The sequence below is a fragment of the Vanellus vanellus genome, assembly GCF_965231255.1.
Source record: "Vanellus vanellus genome assembly, chromosome: 1".
NCBI lineage: Eukaryota > Metazoa > Chordata > Aves > Charadriiformes > Charadriidae > Vanellus > Vanellus vanellus.
The window spans coordinates 12,259,783-12,278,553 of record NC_138905.1 but is presented as its reverse complement, the minus strand read 5'-3'; the positions used below and the strand labels follow the sequence as shown (position 1 = coordinate 12,278,553).

Below are 18,771 nucleotides of genomic sequence, written 5' to 3'. Positions count from 1 at the left end.
CACAGCCCTCTGGGCTGTCAGCCACCCCACCCAGTTTGGTATCATCAGCAAACTTGCTGAGGATACACTCTGTCCCCTCATCCAGGTCATTAATGAATATATTAAACAAAATAGGACCAAGTATTGACCCCTGGGGGACACCACTGGTTACAGGCCTCCAACTAGACTCTGTGCCGCTGATCACAACCCTCTGAGTTCTGTCCCGCAGCCAACTCTCAATCCACCTCACTGTCACCTCATCTAGCCCATACTTCCTCAGCTTCCTAATGAGGATGTCATGGGAGACAGTGTCAAAAGCCTTGCTAAAGTCAAGGTAGATGACATCCACGACTTTCCCCTCATCCAGCCAACCAGTTATAACATCATAGAAAGCTATCAGATTGGTCAAGCACGATTTACCCTTGGTAAATCCATGTTGACCACTTCCAATAACTTCCTGTTATTGAACATGAATGAACTGTTTCTGTTTTCCTATTTCATTTAATTGAACCATAGAAGCCTGTAGGCTGGAAGGTGCCTCTACAAGTCATCTGGTCCAGTCCCCCACCCAAAGCAGGTCCGATTAGAGCAGGTTGCTTGGGGCCATGTTGGGTTGGGTTTTGAATCCTTGGCGTCTCTGAGGATGGAGAACTCACAACCTCTCTGGGCCCTTGTTCCAATCTTTGATCACGCTGATGGTGAAAACCTTTTCCTTTAAATCCAATTGCAATGTCCCATATTGCAAATAGTGTCCAGTCCCTCTCACCCTGACACTGAGCACCTTGAGAAGAGACCAGATCCATTTTTTCTCATTAGATAGTTGTACCCTTCCATTAGATAGTTGTCAACAGCAGTAAGGTCTCCCCTTAGCTCTTTCTGAACAAACCAAATTCTCTCAAGCCTCTCCTCATACATCACATGCTATAGTCCCTCAACTGGTCTTGTTCCATTAGGTCAATGTTTTCCTTGTATTGCGTAGCCCCACAACTGGACATGGGTACTTCTGACAGGAGCTGATAACAGGGGAAAAATCCCTTCCAGCAACCCGCTGGCTGGATACACTTCTGCTAATACAGCACAGTGTGCAGCTGGGCTCCTTTGGCACAAGGGCACCCTGCTGATTTTGATAGTTGGGGAGGTTTTTCTAAGAGTGAACAGAGTTCCTTTTAATCCTGCCCCTATAGAAGCCTAAGATTCTTGAGAGGTTTTTTAGCACCGGCTTCCTAAATCTATTATAATAGGATGGTTATTCCCAGCCCCATGGGATTTTGTTGGCAGACGTGGTTATTCTACGAGCAGAAAACAACCAGGACCCCAATAATATGTGAACCATAAAAGAAACGCAAGCCATCTCTGTAATTATTTTCTGATGTTCAGAGATATATTTGTTCTCCTGGAGTTCTTTTCCTTTGTTCTACTTGAAACCATCTGTAGTAAAAAAGATTAGCCTTTGTGCCTATCAACCTCCAATGCCCTGTTAAGCCAGCGGGAGTTTCAGATGTGACTGAATCCTAGGGTCTCGCCAGAGTACCACTCCGCTTGTCGGCCTCAATCAGAAGAGTGTGATTCATATCTGAATATTTGACAAAATCAAAATTGATCAGAACGAGAATCACTTGACCTGTTCCCTGCAGACTTCAGAAGCATAACACCAGATTCAAATTTGATGTAAATAAAAACAAAATGTAGGTTATACTAAACAGAACTTATTTTAGAATACTTGGATCAAATTCTCTGTGTCCACTACTGCTAGGGCTCCAACCATTTGTTTCTTTTTCTCTGCTAAGTACTTCCATATTTTTACTTTTTTTTATTTGTAGAGTTTTTATTTCTGCCTTTGTGACATCCTGATCTGATTGTGTTTTTCTGAAGAAGTACCTTACACAGCATATATTAAATAATGATGATGAGACTATACAAAACAATACAAAGCCAGATTTTGGTAATCTTACTCATGTTAGAGAGCATCACATTCTAATGCAGAATCATGTTGCAGACAAACCAGATTCAAGAGAAATATAATTTAGACCAAATACAATATACAATAGCGTTGATTTCTGTCTCAAATAAAATTAATATCAATACATTGTATATCTTGCACATAGTTAAAATCTATAAAATTCACACAGTAAAAATAACATAATTTAGGGATTTCTGTAGACATTTTTGTAGATTGTAAATATGTTTAAACAAATGTTTCTGAAAGTTATAAATTGTACAAATCGGAGTTGATTGCAAAGTGTAATGCAATGGAGGAAAACAACTGTTGCTGTTCGTCTTACCTGTCCCAAGAAACAAGACATGATATCTTCCGTCAGCAGCATTCACTCGATCCACAGCAATCTTTGTATACTTGTAGTCAGCTCCTATCCGGATGATTAATGGCCTCTTGTGTATTGGGTAAATGGGATTAAACATCAAAGGGTGATTTCTGATGAAGGTCACAACATCGTCTGGAAACTCTTTGGTTGTTCGCATATTAGGTGTGAAGGCTCCTCCCGGACACTGTAAGAAACATGCACGCTAATGCTTAACAGTACTTACCATCTTTCAGACAGTTTTCATCTCCAAGTCATTTACAAATATTGACAGATAGTTGACAAAGTAAGTTCCCGAAAGAGCACTTCAGGCTCAGACTGAAAGTAATTATGTTCCAGTAACGGGAATGAAGTGCTTGAATAGCTATGCTTTGAACTCCCATCAATTCAGATAAAGCAAACACAAACATATTTTTTGCCTTTCAAAACCCAGCTAGATGGCAAAGATCCATGCTTCTGGACCTATTTCCAGCTCTTTATACTTCCAAACTGTCTGTTGAAAAAAAAATTGAAGTGATTGATATAAGAAGATACCAAATTTTGCAGCTGGTTTGTTATAGATGTATTACACAGGCAAAAGGTGAAATCCAATATTAACTGTAATTTGGTCGATATCCCTCTAGTCGTTACGCTGATTATGAGATGGTGAAAGGGCCTGTGACTCATCTTCATTTGAAAAAACAATAATATGGAGACAACTCATTTACATCTGAAAAATTACACGCCTGAGAAATAAGAGTTCCATAAATAAATTAATGCTTCTTTAAATGTAATGAAGAACCATCCAAATAATCAGCCCTGAGGCATTCTGGACCTCATGAGGAAATAAAAGTAATCTGAGAAAGCTCAAGTGTTTACTGAGAGTGAAACTAAATGAAGACTGTGGGAAGAAATCAGGAGCTTTGTCAGTAACTGGTACAATGTTCTGGATGCACCTATGCTAATTTACATGACTTCTTTTCACCCACCGTTACTGCAGTCTTATTGCTGCTCCTGAGCTTTAATTTCAGCCTTTACCAGACTTTTAAGCTGTGAAACTCTCTTTGGAGTATTGGAGCTATTCAGAAATATTTCAACACAATATTTTTCCAGTTGGAAAATGTTAAATTGTTCAATACGAATCATTTCATGGAAACTTGTTTATTTTGACGAGGACCATTCTTATGTCTAGGATGGAATTTCTGGTCAAAACCACAGACACAGAAATAGCTAGTAGCTTAGGGAGAGATTTACCTCACCTGACTTCTACTGTCTCAAAGTCAGGCATTTATTCTTAGCCATCTAGGTTTCCTCTGTAGTCAGTAATTCAGACTAGATGCCCTGCTTTTAGGTGGCTAAAATTACAGAAAATGAATCATACTCCGAGAGACTAGGAAACTCACCATGGATATATGAGTCATGTGTCTAACCTACCTGACGCAAGCAAACATTAGAATCTAGGTCTTCACCTCCCAGGGGATCCCTCTAGCCAGTAGGCAGGAGTGCCCGTCCCACCTTTGCTGCTAAAAGCTGTTCCATCTTGTGCACATAATAAACTATTCATTGGGCAATACCAGGAACAAAGTAGAGAGGGGACTGCAGCCTAGTCCCAGGCTTTAGAATCACATACTGGCTCAATTAGGATTTAATTATTTATACAAAGTAGAACAGCTCAGGTAGGAATTCGTTAAGAGAAGCTGCTCTGGCATTACCTTCAGGAAGAAGAACCGCAACTCAGCTCAGATATGGGTCTCTTTTCTCATCTGACATCCCTGACGATTGATTCTTCTGGCCTCTTTATTTATCCTGAGGGTTTCGGTTTGGTTCTCATTAGAAATGACACTACATGCTAGCCCTCTAAGATTGCTCACAAAACTGAATTCTTATTATCTTGTTTGCTCTACTCCTTCCCTCTGTGGCGCTTCTATGCACAGTCTTCCAGGAATTGTATGGAGCTATCTGCTAAGGTTAGCACCAAATGCTGAAAAAAGAACTGTGTTCATAAATTTGTGGGCTATTAGCAAGCTTATTCTACTTGGTAGTGATCTGCCAGACCCCAGTTCCTCTCCAGAGGGATTCTGTTTCACGAGCAGTTCAAATTAAACTTTCCTGTCCTGCACAGCTCAGTTAAAAGAAGACTTCCTCTGATACTTTTTATCCTTCCATTCTTGACTTGGAGATCATAAGACCTTTGTCTGTGACTTTCTGCAAAAATGTCTGTGCTATGGTTCACCCCAGTATGACCCTAAAAGCTTACATCATATCATTCTTCTGAGCAAAGCCTTAACAAACATCTTTAATCAATTAATTCTTTTGCTATCCCCTGTACAAACCAGTGACAAGCAAAAGATGTTACTGAAGAACCCTATAAGCTCTCCCTTTCCTGGAGGGATTGAATGTGTATCCTTCACACCTCATTCAAGGACTTGGCTACACGCTACTTAGGTTCACAGTTGATCGCGATGAAGTCAGATTGCAGAGAGAAACAGAATTCTTTAATTTACAGCATATTCCCCAACATGCTGTAGGTACAAAAACTATTTCTGTAAACTCTGAAAAATGGAAACTATCTTCAAACATCACTGAATTTAGTAGTAAGCTGCCAATTATGTAATTTTTTCCCCCTTTCTTTTTCCGTAAGTAAGTTTTGCTTGTGGAGAAATAAGAAACCATTGGTATTTAGTGAAGGGCAGCCAAACATCGCGGAGTTGATTATGGCCAAATGAACTTATTGCTTTATTTAATCCTACTGAAGCTATACCAAAGCCTTTTCATTGTTTATCCACTGTACTGCGACACAATGAACATTCATTTTGGTCTAGAGGTTTAGTATGAGTATCTCTTTAGGCAACTGTAAAGTAGCATTTTCCATGTCATATAAAAAGGCCTCCCTGTCTAGTCCAGCATCCCAGAAGTTGCAAAAAAACTACGTTCAAGAGGAAAGAGGCTCATGCCCCATACTCAGCAAGTGTGGCTACTCAACGTTAACCCTTTGAACACAAATTCTGAGCAGCAAAAAAATCTCTACATCCTGATTTTTACAGATGCTTTGACATAAGAGAAAAATAGCTTGTGGCGTGTATTTAAAAGTGGAACTTTTTGGCAGTGAAATAAAAGCAAAGCCAAACAAGTCCCAGCTTAGAAAATATATGTTTAAGATACTGTGTTGTGACTGAATTGTGAGGAAGCACAGAAAACCCAGTGATCAGAAAACCAGCAATGACCATCTTAAAAGAATCTCTTTTGGCTTTATTTTTTGTGGGAACTATGATCTAAGAATTTATCCTCACATTCAGAGCTCATCAGCACATCCGAAATATGTAGACAATTTCTGTCACCATGTTAAATCCAAATCTGATTTTTTTTTTTCCATTTCCATTGTGCTGCCCAATTTCTCTAGGCCTGGAATACCTCATAAGCCTCCATGAGGCGAACCAAGAGTAACAAGGCAGTGGTTGAGGAAACACACGCAAATTCAACATTCTGAAGCACCAAGAAACTCTGAAATGTGGCTAATCACAAAAGTGTGAAACTTCCTGTTTAAATGGGTCATTTATTTTCTTTTTTTTTTGGTAAAGTTTAAGCTTAAAGCCTCAGTGAACTCATGAGAATAGAGCTGCATTAATTAATTGCAAAGAAAGAACAATGGTAGCATTAGAACTTAGTGCAATATCAAATATTGATTAGCTAATTGTAGAGATCTGGGAACATGAAGTATTAAATCTTACAGCCAGTAATAACTGCACTACAATGTCATGAAGAATTGTGTGAACAGGGAGAGCTATTCCATGTATCTAAGCATTAGCATATGAGAGAGAGAGAAACAAGATCTACAGCACGATGACAAATATGAATGAAATGGTGATATGGTTAAAGGTTCTTGCAGTGACTTGCAAAATTAAAGTAAAATTTAATTTCCTGTGATAAATGGAAAAGCAACAAAGTGTTCATCTAAAAAAATTATAACTACATCGTTGAGAGATTTATGATTCTGTGCATACTTATTTAATTCTGAGACTTAAGAAATTCTAAGAAGACTTCATGGGCGTCAACAAAAGTCCACACTACCATACTTCATTTAGCAAATATGGATTTAGAGGAGATTCTAGAGAAAGTTCACATTCTTCATTAAAAATGGCAATGTTAGGCTTCATACTTCTGCTACATCTAGATTAAGAATAGTGCAAATAAGTAAATAAAGACAAAAGTGCATTAAGAGCAATTTTTATATACCATAAAGGTGAAAAGAAAAAAAAAAAAAGAAACAAAACAATTTTGTTTAAAATCTTTCATAAGACATTTTTGTAAAACTTGGAAACGGAGCTAGCTCTAATTGTGTACAGAATTTATTGGAAGGTTATTACTACTCCTGATACAATGAAAGAAAGTCCTGAAAAAATTTCAATGCATATAAAAAGCATTCTTAACAAGGAGGACTACTATGAACTGATTGGCATGAAAACTCATCTATTGCTCGGTCTCTCTTCTAAGATTCAGTACCTGACAGGGTACTAGACCTAGTCAAACGACAAGCCCCAGAAGCCTTGTTCTCCTACTACATCTCCCAAGCATCCCAGTAGAGCTGCAAAACTTTAGAGAACTATGGAAAATTCATACAGACTGAAGACAGACTTATAGATGTTTGGATCCGGACTGTAGAACACACTCACAATGCTGTCTTTGTACGCTTACTTATTTAGCTATCTTTTGCTCAAACATACAAACAAAATGTAAATGTACACGTAAACAAGATGACTGTCATTAATGAAATAATTCTTAACCACCTCTTCAGCAGAAAGAGCAAGAGTGATTAACATTTTACATGACTTTTAATTCTTTCTAGAAGATTTCCAGTTACTACGTGATTTGTGTGGCGAACTGAGAAGCAAATAAAATTGTTCTGAACTGTAACTAAGTGTCATATCAACATATAGTCCATTCTCCTGGAATAAATAATATTTATTTATGTATTAAACAAAGACAAGTAATTGGCAAGCTTGCATAAACATCTTTGTACTTACGGTGCCAGGTCGTGGGTACGGAATTCTGCCCTGATATGGAATCAGCTGGTGGTTTGGGCCCTCCTTGTGTGCAAATGGCCCATTGAACACAGTCTGGATGTCGGATAGATGATATACGCACACAGCTGAGCCTTTAAATATGGAGCTGGAAGACAGCAGCAAAAAGTTAGTATGCCACGTACCAACTTTTGTATAGCTTTTCCATTATTTTGCACGGTCCAATAATAAAAGATGCCTCTAAAAGAATATATTTAATACAATTTAATGCTGCTATAGCATGGATTTAATAGATTTTAAATCAGCTAATTTAGCTTCCCAATATACACTCCTTAAGACCTAGCATCTTTTTGAGCAGTGAACTGAAAAAAGAGGGAGGAAGGTACTACCCTACTGGTGGAATAAGAAAACTTCCTGATGTTGAATATAAAACAAATATAATCTGGCCCCAGTTAAATCAATGGCAAAAATATTGCTGACTTCAGTGAGAGAAGCGTTTTACAAACTTTCTACTGCCAAGCTCAGCCCAGGTTTCCAGAACTCCCTACCAGTATATTAACCACAAGACCTCCATGAGCCTCCTAAAATACACGGCTAAAATGTTAATCGAAACATGCAGTGCAGTTGCAATTGGTTAGATTATAGCAGTCCATTGCCAGCTTTTCTGAGCAAAATGGGGACAGGTTGTGGCTGTAAAGGAATGACTCCTATGCAGCGCTCAAATCCACCCACAAAACTGGTCTTACAAAGACCCCCTGAAGTGGGTTGAAGTTTGATGCTTCCTGAGGAGAACCCAGGGGGTCACCTGTGAGAAGGGCACGTTCCTAGCACCGCTGTAGGTTCAGCAATGGTCTCAGATGGTCTCGGACAGCACAATCCCTGAATGGCCTCCATCGCCCCATGATGATGAAGGGCACGAGGGGAACAATTTCCAGAGTGATGCTAAGGCTGACTGCAGGGAATTAACTCCCCCTTTTTTTCTCTCACTGCATGTAAGGTTTGAGATATTTATCTTAACAAAGTGGAAACTCAGTCAGTCTAAAATCTGCCTGATGTTAACTGCAGAATGAAGACAATCCAAGTAACTCTCTGCTTTCAATTGAAGAAGAAAAAAACCGAACACTCTAGAAAAAAACTGAAAACATTACACACTGTCTAAACAAGGAAAGTTCAATCCACATTGCTCTCAGCTATACAGGGATTAGTAGGAGGAACTTTTTTGGTGGATTATGGTATTTGTCAAAATTTTAGTAGGTATCAATAGATTTTAAGAAATGTATTTAGGTCTTTACAGATGTTTTATGTTAGATTTGCAGCAGATTATGCCACTAAAATAATTTGCTTCTTTATTACTTGATTTCCCTCTGTATGGTTTAGATAAAAATATTAACAGTTATTACTTGTTGGGATGTTTCTCTCTTGCTACTGTTATGAGTTGGAGGTCTACAGAGGTGAAGATAAAGGAACTGTTAAGGACTAAAAAACCTTATGATTGCTGTACTTAACTAGGTAATGCTTTCAGTCTATAGTTGAACAAAGAGAAAGAAAGCATAGACCATGTGGTTCACGATAACAGAAATGCATGAGTGTAAAAATTTCAATAGAGAGAGAACACATCTTGAGAGCCAGGAAAAAGTGAAGTTTTCTCTTTGTTGCCACCTTATATGGTCCTGTGATTCAAACCTCATTTCCACTGCAGGAATACCAGGAGAATTAGGTAAAAGAGTTTCCAGTTCAGGCATGTTGCATCCCCAACCTAATCATAAGTGTGGTTTTACTGCTAAACAATCTCAGCATTTTCTCTTTTTGTGAAGCAGGAATCATAAAATGTAGGCAGCACCAGATGTTTACAAGTTACGGGATTCTTTTTTTTTCCCCAATTAAATATTATAAAATCATATTTTCCTGGCTGAATCACGGATTTGAGAAAGCAGGTCCCTGGATCCACATGAACAAAGTCAGAAAAGTGTATCAGGAAAAGATACTTTTTGATTCAAGGATTTTTTACTAGAAATCCCCATTAAAGGAATTATTAGTAATAAGTTTAAAAATTTGCTAATTTGATCAAATAAATTAAATGAAATTAAAAAAAAAAAACCAGAAAACTTCTTTGAAGGTAAGTAATAACAGCTAAATAATACAGGATAGCATATCAGAAATCAGAAACTATTTCTACTCTGTATACTACCGCTATGTGGAGTGGGCAAGAGAAAAGTGAAAAATATAAAGGTAGCGATGGCAGAATCTGTTGGTCCACCTGTCGGTCTATCTTTGTGGAGAGTTTCAGCATAGGAAGCCGTATCTCACACTTCTGCCGCCCTGGGGAGCTCACTGAGTGCTTTCTAAAATGGACAGTAAGTGAATACTACTGACTGATAACGGGGAGCTTAGGGCTGCAAGGAGTTGATCAAATGCCATATAAGCTTGTCTTTTTGTAGCCAGCTGAAGCCGACATGGGTTATTTGCCATCTGTGCGATCATCTGCCAGCTGAGAGACTGGAAATGATTTGTATGAATTCATGTAAGAATTCCCGGTTTGATCCTTCAGGGTGCTGGATGTCCTTCAGGAGGTGTTAAGCGCTCTCAGATGCCAGATGAGTTCGCCGCGTTGAAGTCATTTCGCTTTCTGCTGCTGAACAGTAACAAGTGGCCCTCCACGGAAATGTCTTCCCAGTGCCAGCTGACTATGTCAGGGAGCAGTTTGCTCCAAGCAGCATAGCTCTAACATGGATACCAACAGGAATGATACCGAGACCGTTACTCCTGCATGCAAATGATGACCACACCGGACTTAAAAAATTGCACAGAACAGCTTTGACCACAAACCATCACTTTCAGTTTTCATATAGAAAATTGGGCGGTTCAGAAAGGTAATTTTTTTTTTTTTTTCCAAATCTCCCCATTTACCTTGATGTTGTAAAAATTCCATACACAAGCGTTGTTCTGGGGTTATCTGTCTCTAAAAGAAACACATCCTCTGTAAGAAAGAAAAGAAAAAAAGAAAAAAACTTTATTTTCCAGTTTAATTTATGACTGTATTCCTGCTGAAGTCAATAGGAGTTTTGTCTCAGACGCGAATGGGAAAAAGCAGACTTATTGTATATGCATAAATCTAGCATTTGAACATTCAGAAACAGACTTGGAAATTAACTCCACGCCATCAAGCCTTATGAAGACCGAAGGCAGAGATTTTCAAATATGTTGAGGATCCACATGTCTCTCAGCTGGATCTCATTTCAGCAGGTTGTTGAACGGCAGGCAAACTGCAGCAGGTCAAAGACAAGAGTTCCCATAGGTGGATGTAATCCAAAGCAGGACAATTAGGCATTTTATCATCTAGTACACTCCCTCGATGCCCTCACTAGATCATTTTCTACATGATATGAATGACACACAGTTCTGCAGTGAAGACAACCTCCCAGCTCCCGTTGCGTAGGGATTTATTGACTGCACTACGCAGAGCTGTACCTTCTCACTGAACTGAATTTGCCCACCTTAACCTCTGATCTGTTGATTTTTTTTAACACTTCAGTGAAAAGTACTTTAATCTCTGACAGTTTGTCTTTACAAATGTTTTAATAACTGTAATCAAGCTACCTCTTAAACGTATTTTACAACACACAAAAAGACTGAACTGTTTGAGCTATTTATCATAAAATGCGTTCTTTAGCTTTCCGTTAATTTATGTAACTCCTTCATGTTCTGAATCTTTGACATATTCTTTTAAATATGTCAAGAGCAAAAGACTTCACCGTGCGGAACTGGAAGCGTTACACTCTTTTGCATTACACAAGAAAACAGAAGCACGTGCTTGCTCTCCCCCAGTTCTCTGCGTTTCCAGCTGCGGTTGCATTCTTCCTCTTTGCCACAGGACTGTGCTGGGAGCCCAGACTGAGAACATGGTCTCCTACTCTGTACGGTCCTACATTCTGTCACACAGAAAACTAAAAGCGGTTATCCTACTGCTTTGCTGAAGAGGAGCGGGCTGGTAAATCACAGGTCTGAAAGATAAGTTGCTGTGGCAGTGCTCCGGCACTGGGAACTTCTGAAAGCCAGTCCTCCAAGCACCTTGCACATTCTGAGGTAGAGCAAGTTAGGATCTGCTTCTAGGCCCATCAGGTTCCATCGAAACCTCGCACCAATATAAGTAGACCAAACACTTGTAACAATACCAATTAAAAAGACTCCGAACCCCGTTTTCTATGATGAAAATGAGAAATAATGCCAGAGAAAAGAGAGATTACAATGGAGAGAAGGTCAGAATCAGATGCAGCCCCAGTGTGGGGACCATTAGCTATTCCTATTATTTATATTTTTTACATTTATATTTATGTTTATACACATATCAAGTCGTCCAGTACCTGAATTCAGAACTATGACTTTGTACATGACAGCTGTGGACAATACAGAATTTGAAACTTTCTGATAACGTTGTTTGGCACTTAATTAAAAGATATACACCTATTAGTTCCTTTTTGAAAGGAAATCCCTTGTGACTGCCGTATAGATTATTCACTGAATACTTGCACAGTTTCCCAGGTTGAACTGAAAAGCTAAGTGTCTGAATGAATCCGGTGAAATTATATTTATTCATAGTATTATTGCTGGTGCCAGTAACAGGATTTATTAGTATTATCTTGAACTATCAAATTGAGGCCTCTACCCAGCGATCAAAAAAAGAAAAACTGCATTGCAGAAAAGCTGTATGTTACACAGTGGCATAAGAAACAGTTTCAGAGATGTATGTTAAAATATCTCTATCATAATCCTAAGTAGGAGCAAAATTACAGTAGATTTCACTTGTTCCCTTCCAAATATTAATTCTTTACATATATAATTCCTTTACATAGTCAAGATTAATTAACTTTATTTCAAAGATAATGATAATTACCCAGAGAGATTTATGAAGAATTTTTTCGTTTCCTGTCATAAAACTGCAAGGGGAATTTCGTTATGAACTTCTACAGGGCCAAGATTTCATTGTCAACATCTCCACTAAGGAGCTGACCGAACTTCAATAATTAAATATACACAGGGTGCAGCATTTAGATAAAACTTTTAAGGGATTTTTCTTGCCATACCTAATTCATCAAAGTATGTTTCTGTTCCATCTTCATCCATTACTGAGCAGACAAGTCTTGCTTTCAAGAATGTTGTCCACTTGTTCACGAGACTACGCTGACCACCCGTGTCATTCTGGAAAGGAATATTATTTTCAGAAAAAAAAAAAAAAAAAAAAAAAAGCAACACAGCTAACATTCTACTAGTCTTTCCCACATTTTCCTCAGGTTAATTTGACTCATCATCTAGACAACTATGCTGGTAAATTCAATATCAAAACCAGATGGTAGGTCTAAACCAAATCCCCTCCTCTAAACGCTCAAGCTACAGGAAAAACAGGACCCAGTTTTCTGAGGAGAGGTTGTGTGCGGGGCTGGCAGGCCTGGCGGGGCTGGGCAGCACACTGTGCGCAGCAGCAGTCTCTGTAGGTACGACTGGAGAGGACTGGAGGTCTGTATTGCTCACTGATACCTAGTGTGGAGGAGACCACGCTACCTCTAAAAGGTCTAACAGTCCTATGGAGGGATGTTTCTTCCAGTCCTGACAGCAGCATAGCTGCACCTGACCTAGTAAGCCACGCTGACCCATGAGGTGGACGCTCTGAACCAAATTCAGAAATGATGGCTAGCATGGGTCAAGCTAGTTTTGCGCTGTTGCCAGTCCTGCTGGCTTGGTCCAGAGCTGGCTTGGTCACTGCTTGCTCAAGGATCTTTCCGTCTCTCTCTGGTGCAAGGTGGAAACTGTAACTGCTAAACCAGATGGTGCAGCACAGAGGTGACGGCTCCTGCCGCCTTCTGCTGGTGAACGCCTTAGGTAAGAGCTGCACAGCACAATGTCACCCAAGGAAAGGGAAAAAGGAAATGTAGAAGCTGGGTGAATGGGATTTCGATGAAACGCTGTGCATGTTTCACTGCTGCTCCTGGAGCTGGTAATCTGACTCTCTGGGTGACCCATAAAGGGGTCTTTTGGGTGAGTCGTTCTTGGCACCATTTTACTAATATAGTTGACCAGTCTCAAAGGTGTGGATATATGAATATGATGGTATACAAATATACAAATGTGACTGGCTCAGATTTATTTTCATTGGCTTTGGGATTCTGCCACTGACTTCAGGGTAAGCCTAAACAGGCTGAAGCCTTTCAGAAATCATCTGGGCTTCATTATAACAGTAACAATAACAAATGCAACTATAATTGTGTGAAATGCCTTCTTGCAAAATACCCAAAAAGGCCTTTGGGCACCCTCACAAAAATATAGAAAACAGATTATAAAAGAGATCACATGCCTCATCATATTGCCAGTTTAACACAACCCCGAACACACCCTTGCACCCATGCACAACAACATCACAAAGCACCAAATTCTGATGAAGACCCAGATTAAAGACAGGGAATACACAAATGCTCACAATTATCTTCCTGAGCCTTTCCAAAAGAAGGACTGAAAAGGCTAGCAGTAATTGTGCATTTATAATTCTTCTCTCATTAAAAAAAATCCATTTCACCAGAGATATTAATAGCTGCTTCAATCATTTCTTATCTACAGTTGATTACAGATACGAAAAAGGAAATAGAGACAATGAGGAGTGCTGTGACCGTAGATTAATTACTGCACAAGAGTAGCCGTAACTCCTGAATTTAATTTTCCTGTGTATGTTTTCAAAGTCAGGCTCACACATACATCAATGCAAGAACTTAGGAAGGACAGATATTGTAAAAATGCAAACAATATTTGAAAGTTAAATCAAGTCATTTAAAAGTTTGGCTCTGGTATTTCCAATGTGTTTCAAAGATTTTGAGTGTGTTTGTGTATGTGTGTGTGAAAGACTTCACTGTCTTATAATTCAGTTTTTCTAAGCAAAGAATGTACCTCATTTGTGCAAAGGATAGCGAGGTTGGAAATTCAACACTGGTAACTATTCTGAATCAGTCAGAGAAATACACAAATCCCTGAATCTCTAAATTTCCGTATCATTACAGGTATAGCCAGATATACATAACATGGTCAGACCCGAGCTGTGTGTTCAGTAACAGATCTTCTTAATCATGAATGTGGAAGCTGAAACAGGAAATTCGTTTCGAATACAAATCCAAGGCTTTTCAATCATTTAGTTTTATAGCTTATCATGTCACACTAGCAGCGTGTCCCAACAAACTGGCAAACAAAATAATTCTTACCGGGCATATTCTTGCAATCATTGAATGAATTTGCTTTGTGCTGCCGCTGTTGTCTGTGAGTCTCTCTTTGAAGAAGAAGTAGATTTTGGCATCATTGGGGTCAGTGCCATCTGGGATAACATGAGCATCCACAAAAATGGGCTCTGAAATGACACAGTATACCAAAAAAGATGAAACCAAAAGATGTATCAGTATAAGAAATTCAAGAATTAACAGCTACTGACTGCTTTAAGGAAATGCTATGCAATGCATATAGAGGTACTGCTGTGGCAGGTTAAGATATATGCTGTAGCCTCATGTCTGTATATACCAGGTATCACCAGCTAAATGGCTTCTTGTTGGCAGCCTTAAGTTTCTGTGTCCTCACATTTTATCCCACAGCAGATTTTTAGAAAAGCAATTAAAATGCAGAAGCAGTAGTATTGGATTACTGCAGAGCTTCAAAGACCTGGAGAAGAAGGGGGAAGGATCGGTGTGTTATCAGGGGCACTTAAGGAAAGACTCATTGATGCAAAACATAAAAGTAAGCTGTCGAAAGACTTATTAGGAAAAGAACACACAAGGTATATAAGTAAGAGCGCAAAATAACTTGGGGAACACTGAAAAGCAAGGCAGGGTACACATATGCTTGAAGAGCTTTTGCGTTCGTATCAGAGGCTGATAAACATAACAAAGTGTACATGTAAAGCTGCAGAGGAGCACTAGTGAGAGAGCAAAATAATTTATATCCTTAAGAGCAACAGTGGAGGACTCCTCAGAGGACCTTCTCCTTTGTCTGAAGGAAGCAGACCCTCTTCCTGCATGAAGGCTGTATTTTTTCAATGGACATGCAAGATCGCTTGATCGGTTGAAATCCAGTACAAATCTTTAAGCACTCCGATACAAAGGTAGGATGTCTGACGGAAAACTCACTTTAGACTGCAGCATTTTTCTAGTCACATAAGCCCATTCTAAATTAATAAAACCAGTGTCATGACTCTGGCTCTAAAAGAACATGGAAATAAATTGTGCTCATCAAGTACCTATTCTGAGCATACGTAACAGGTAAATTTTCTAGAAATTAGGCATTTTAGTGGTTCATTTTCCCTAATTCACTTTATGGTGCGCACTTCAGGGCGTGCAGATAAGTGTAAGAATCTATAGCAAACAGAAGACAAAATTAGAAAGCAGCCAGAGTTTCCCATTCATAGTGAATTGAATTTATTCTGTGATTTCACTGTAGTCACAGCCACACAGGAATAACAAGTCATCCCAAAAATAGTCAAGACAAAAAACCGGTAACTTTATTTCAGCATAGCTGAAGGCTTTTTTAAATTGGAACTGCTATGTCAGTTGCTCTATAACCTTTGACATATATTCTACTCAGAAGGTTCACCACCATTCAAAACAGTTTAATTGGAAGAAGTCTTCTTATCAGTAAAGTCAGAGAGAACTTTCACGTTGATTTCAGTGGAGCCAAGAGTTAGATGTTTGCACACAGAAATCAGTTTTCCTACTGCATTTTGATAATTTCTTACCTCTAAAATAAATGGCAATAATTGTCACTGACTTCTCTGATAACGGGACTCTTTTCTGCACACATTTTGAATGCAAGTGGTGGGGAGTCTTGTGTACGGAGGTGGATCGGCCTGAATTACCTGAAGTTGGTAATTCACTAGAAAAAACTTAGAATCAAGTACTCTGATTTAAGGCAATGACTGATGCATTAGAGGTGGACAAGGCACTTCCCTAGAAGTCAGACTGTCTTACCACTTGCCATTCGAAAGGTTTTCACACACTTTACCTTGAACAGTTTGGTTCAGCCTTAATGCAAAAACGTCCATCAGGTGGGGCAGCCTAAGAGGTTGGCTCACGCAGTGAACCCTGTACATCTGTGCATTGCCTACAATACGTACTTACACACGTTTCTTCATGGTTCAACCTCATAAATTAAATTCAGAGAAAAGCTCTTTAAAAGACAAGCTCTTTATTTTAAACAAAACAAAGCAGAACCTCTGTGAAATCCATTAGAAGTTCTGGTAAAACAAAGGCATCTCACCACTCAGCCACTTGGAGTTGTGCTGGTCGGTGCGCACTGCATTCCTCCTGGTCAGGCTCCGAAAAATGGCCGCATCTGTCCCCATGAAATCAATATACATTCCTGAAAAAAGCTCTTCATCTGCAAAGAATTGAAATGGAGGGGAAAAAAACAAATGCATTGTTAGGGCTTTTGGGAAATCCATGTTTACTGATCTATTTTTATTTTAAACTTGTCAGCTCTTTATTTACAGAGGAGTCCATACAGATAAATATTGGGTCACAGGATTGGGGGTTCCCTCTCATTTACAAAGACACAAGCAGAATGCATGAGAATCATCAGATTTTTCTTAAAGACTTTAGGGAACTGCTTAACTAAATGCAACAGCAGAACTGCCTATGTAGTGAACCCTTCTTTGATACAAAGTTCTGTTGCTCAACTTTCTCTGCTAAGGATCACTGGAAAATCAGGCTAGTGTTATCAAAAAGAATTACATTCAATTTTTCAAGTATGTACTTCAAAAAGCTTTTTTTTTTTTTTTTTTTTTTTTCCTTACGGGAGTAGACAAAATGACTGGGCTGAATTTATTGCTGGTGTAAGCTGGCACAACATCTGTTGCAGTCAATGGATCAGTGCCAATTTTTGCCAACAGTATTGTCAAGGCTGCCCCAGGCAGCTGACTTCGGTATTCAGAGGCCAGACAATCATATTATTGAACTTTACGCAGAGCAATACGGAGCAACAATTGTCCCCTTTTATGTACTTCATTCTAAGTATAGGGTCATTATGCTTGAACAGAATTAGACACGCAACTCTTACATTAACAGAGCTATGAACTTCTGCTCCCTGTGCAGGGCTGAAAACTCAGTCCGTCAGCCAGGAGGTGTACCTGTGCTTGTGTGAGCCTGTGTGTGTGCATAAATATATGTATATATAATTATAATTCTAATTACATATACTATCATTTTCTACTCCGTGAATAACCAAGCAATTTCCACTGACTAATGACAATGAAACCCCAGAGTAGAAAACAGTAGCTAAAATAAACTCTAACTCTCCGAGTGGGAGTGGTGGCTGAATGCATTCCAGTACAGCTGGGTCCTCTGATTGATGTTTTTGTCTGAATTCCTGCGCTACCCAGAGAGTGTGGTCAAGCTGGCGAGAGTCACAAGTTCAGAAGCGCTTGAGGCTATTTTTATGCTCCGTGCGCGGGTGTATATGTGTGCACGCGCGCATCAATATGGAAGGCTATTGGCTCACGAGAGAATTAAAACTCTGGAGATGTTGTTGTTCTGCTGCTGGCCAGAGCCTGAACTGAAGCCCTGCAGAGCAGCCAGCAGCCGCTCTTCTGCTCTCGTCTCTGCCGGCGATGACAAGATGCATGCACAGGGGATTTAAACAATGCATTCGCTGCATGATTGTGAAGCGTTTACTTCCTGAGCGTGTCTTGACAGAATGAAGTTAGATCTATACTGATTTATAACTGATTTTGTCTATTGGCCTCATTGCCTCAATCCCTCGGAGCTTTACCGTTATTATGAAATAAATTGGCTGAAAGAGATCGGGCTTATGGTTCTCACTAAATGTTATGTACAGTCCTATGCATACACACATATGCACAGACTTTAACAATAGACCCACACTATGTAATGTTAATCCTATTACATATCAATGCTGTTATGTTATAAGCATTCCTAGCGTCTACTTGCTAATCACGTATCAGATAATATTCGTCAGCTCCACTTCCTTTTGGTTAAATTCTTAAATTCCACACAGCACTTGGTCTGCACAGCACAACAAGTTCACACTACTTCTCTTTGTTATTGGGGGAATTGCTGAATTGATGAGTTATGTCTGGTTGTATAAATATCTCAGAGTCTTGGTGGGCAGAGAGACGTGTATCCTGCACATTAGTTATGCCAAGTTTCTTCAAAGGACATTTTTCATTGCTTTGATGCAAAAGTGTCTTTGTATAATGTTCAAATCTGTTTTCATAGCATCACTTTCCTCTGAAGGGTGAATCAGCTTTCCCGCTGTATTCTAGGCTGGTGACGCTCAAAATTGTCAAGAAATTGCAGCTATATTTAAAAATGGTTCTTTTGTTGTGGAAGAGTTACCCGGTCTGGCAGTATTTCATATCTTCTGAAGTGAGGGGAAGGAATTCCTCCTGCAGAAGAATGCTCAAAGGAGAGTCCAGTACACGGGCTCAGTCCTTGCTTTTT

At 39.3% G+C, this 18,771-nt stretch overlaps 1 protein-coding gene across 1 annotated transcript in view; it reads right to left on the bottom strand.

Moving 5' to 3' along the window:
- Positions 1 to 18,771, bottom strand: part of SEMA3C (semaphorin 3C) — a 53,495-nt gene that overhangs the window by 21,403 nt on the left and 13,321 nt on the right. The window contains exons 5-10 of the mRNA XM_082486818.1: positions 16,571 to 16,690; positions 14,533 to 14,675; positions 12,376 to 12,490; positions 10,202 to 10,271; positions 7,298 to 7,442; positions 2,262 to 2,484 (exon numbers count right to left, since the gene is read on the bottom strand). Coding sequence (XP_082342944.1) covers positions 2,262 to 2,484; positions 7,298 to 7,442; positions 10,202 to 10,271; positions 12,376 to 12,490; positions 14,533 to 14,675; positions 16,571 to 16,690 — 816 coding nt within the window. The remainder of the gene's footprint in view (positions 1 to 2,261; positions 2,485 to 7,297; positions 7,443 to 10,201; positions 10,272 to 12,375; positions 12,491 to 14,532; positions 14,676 to 16,570; positions 16,691 to 18,771) is intronic.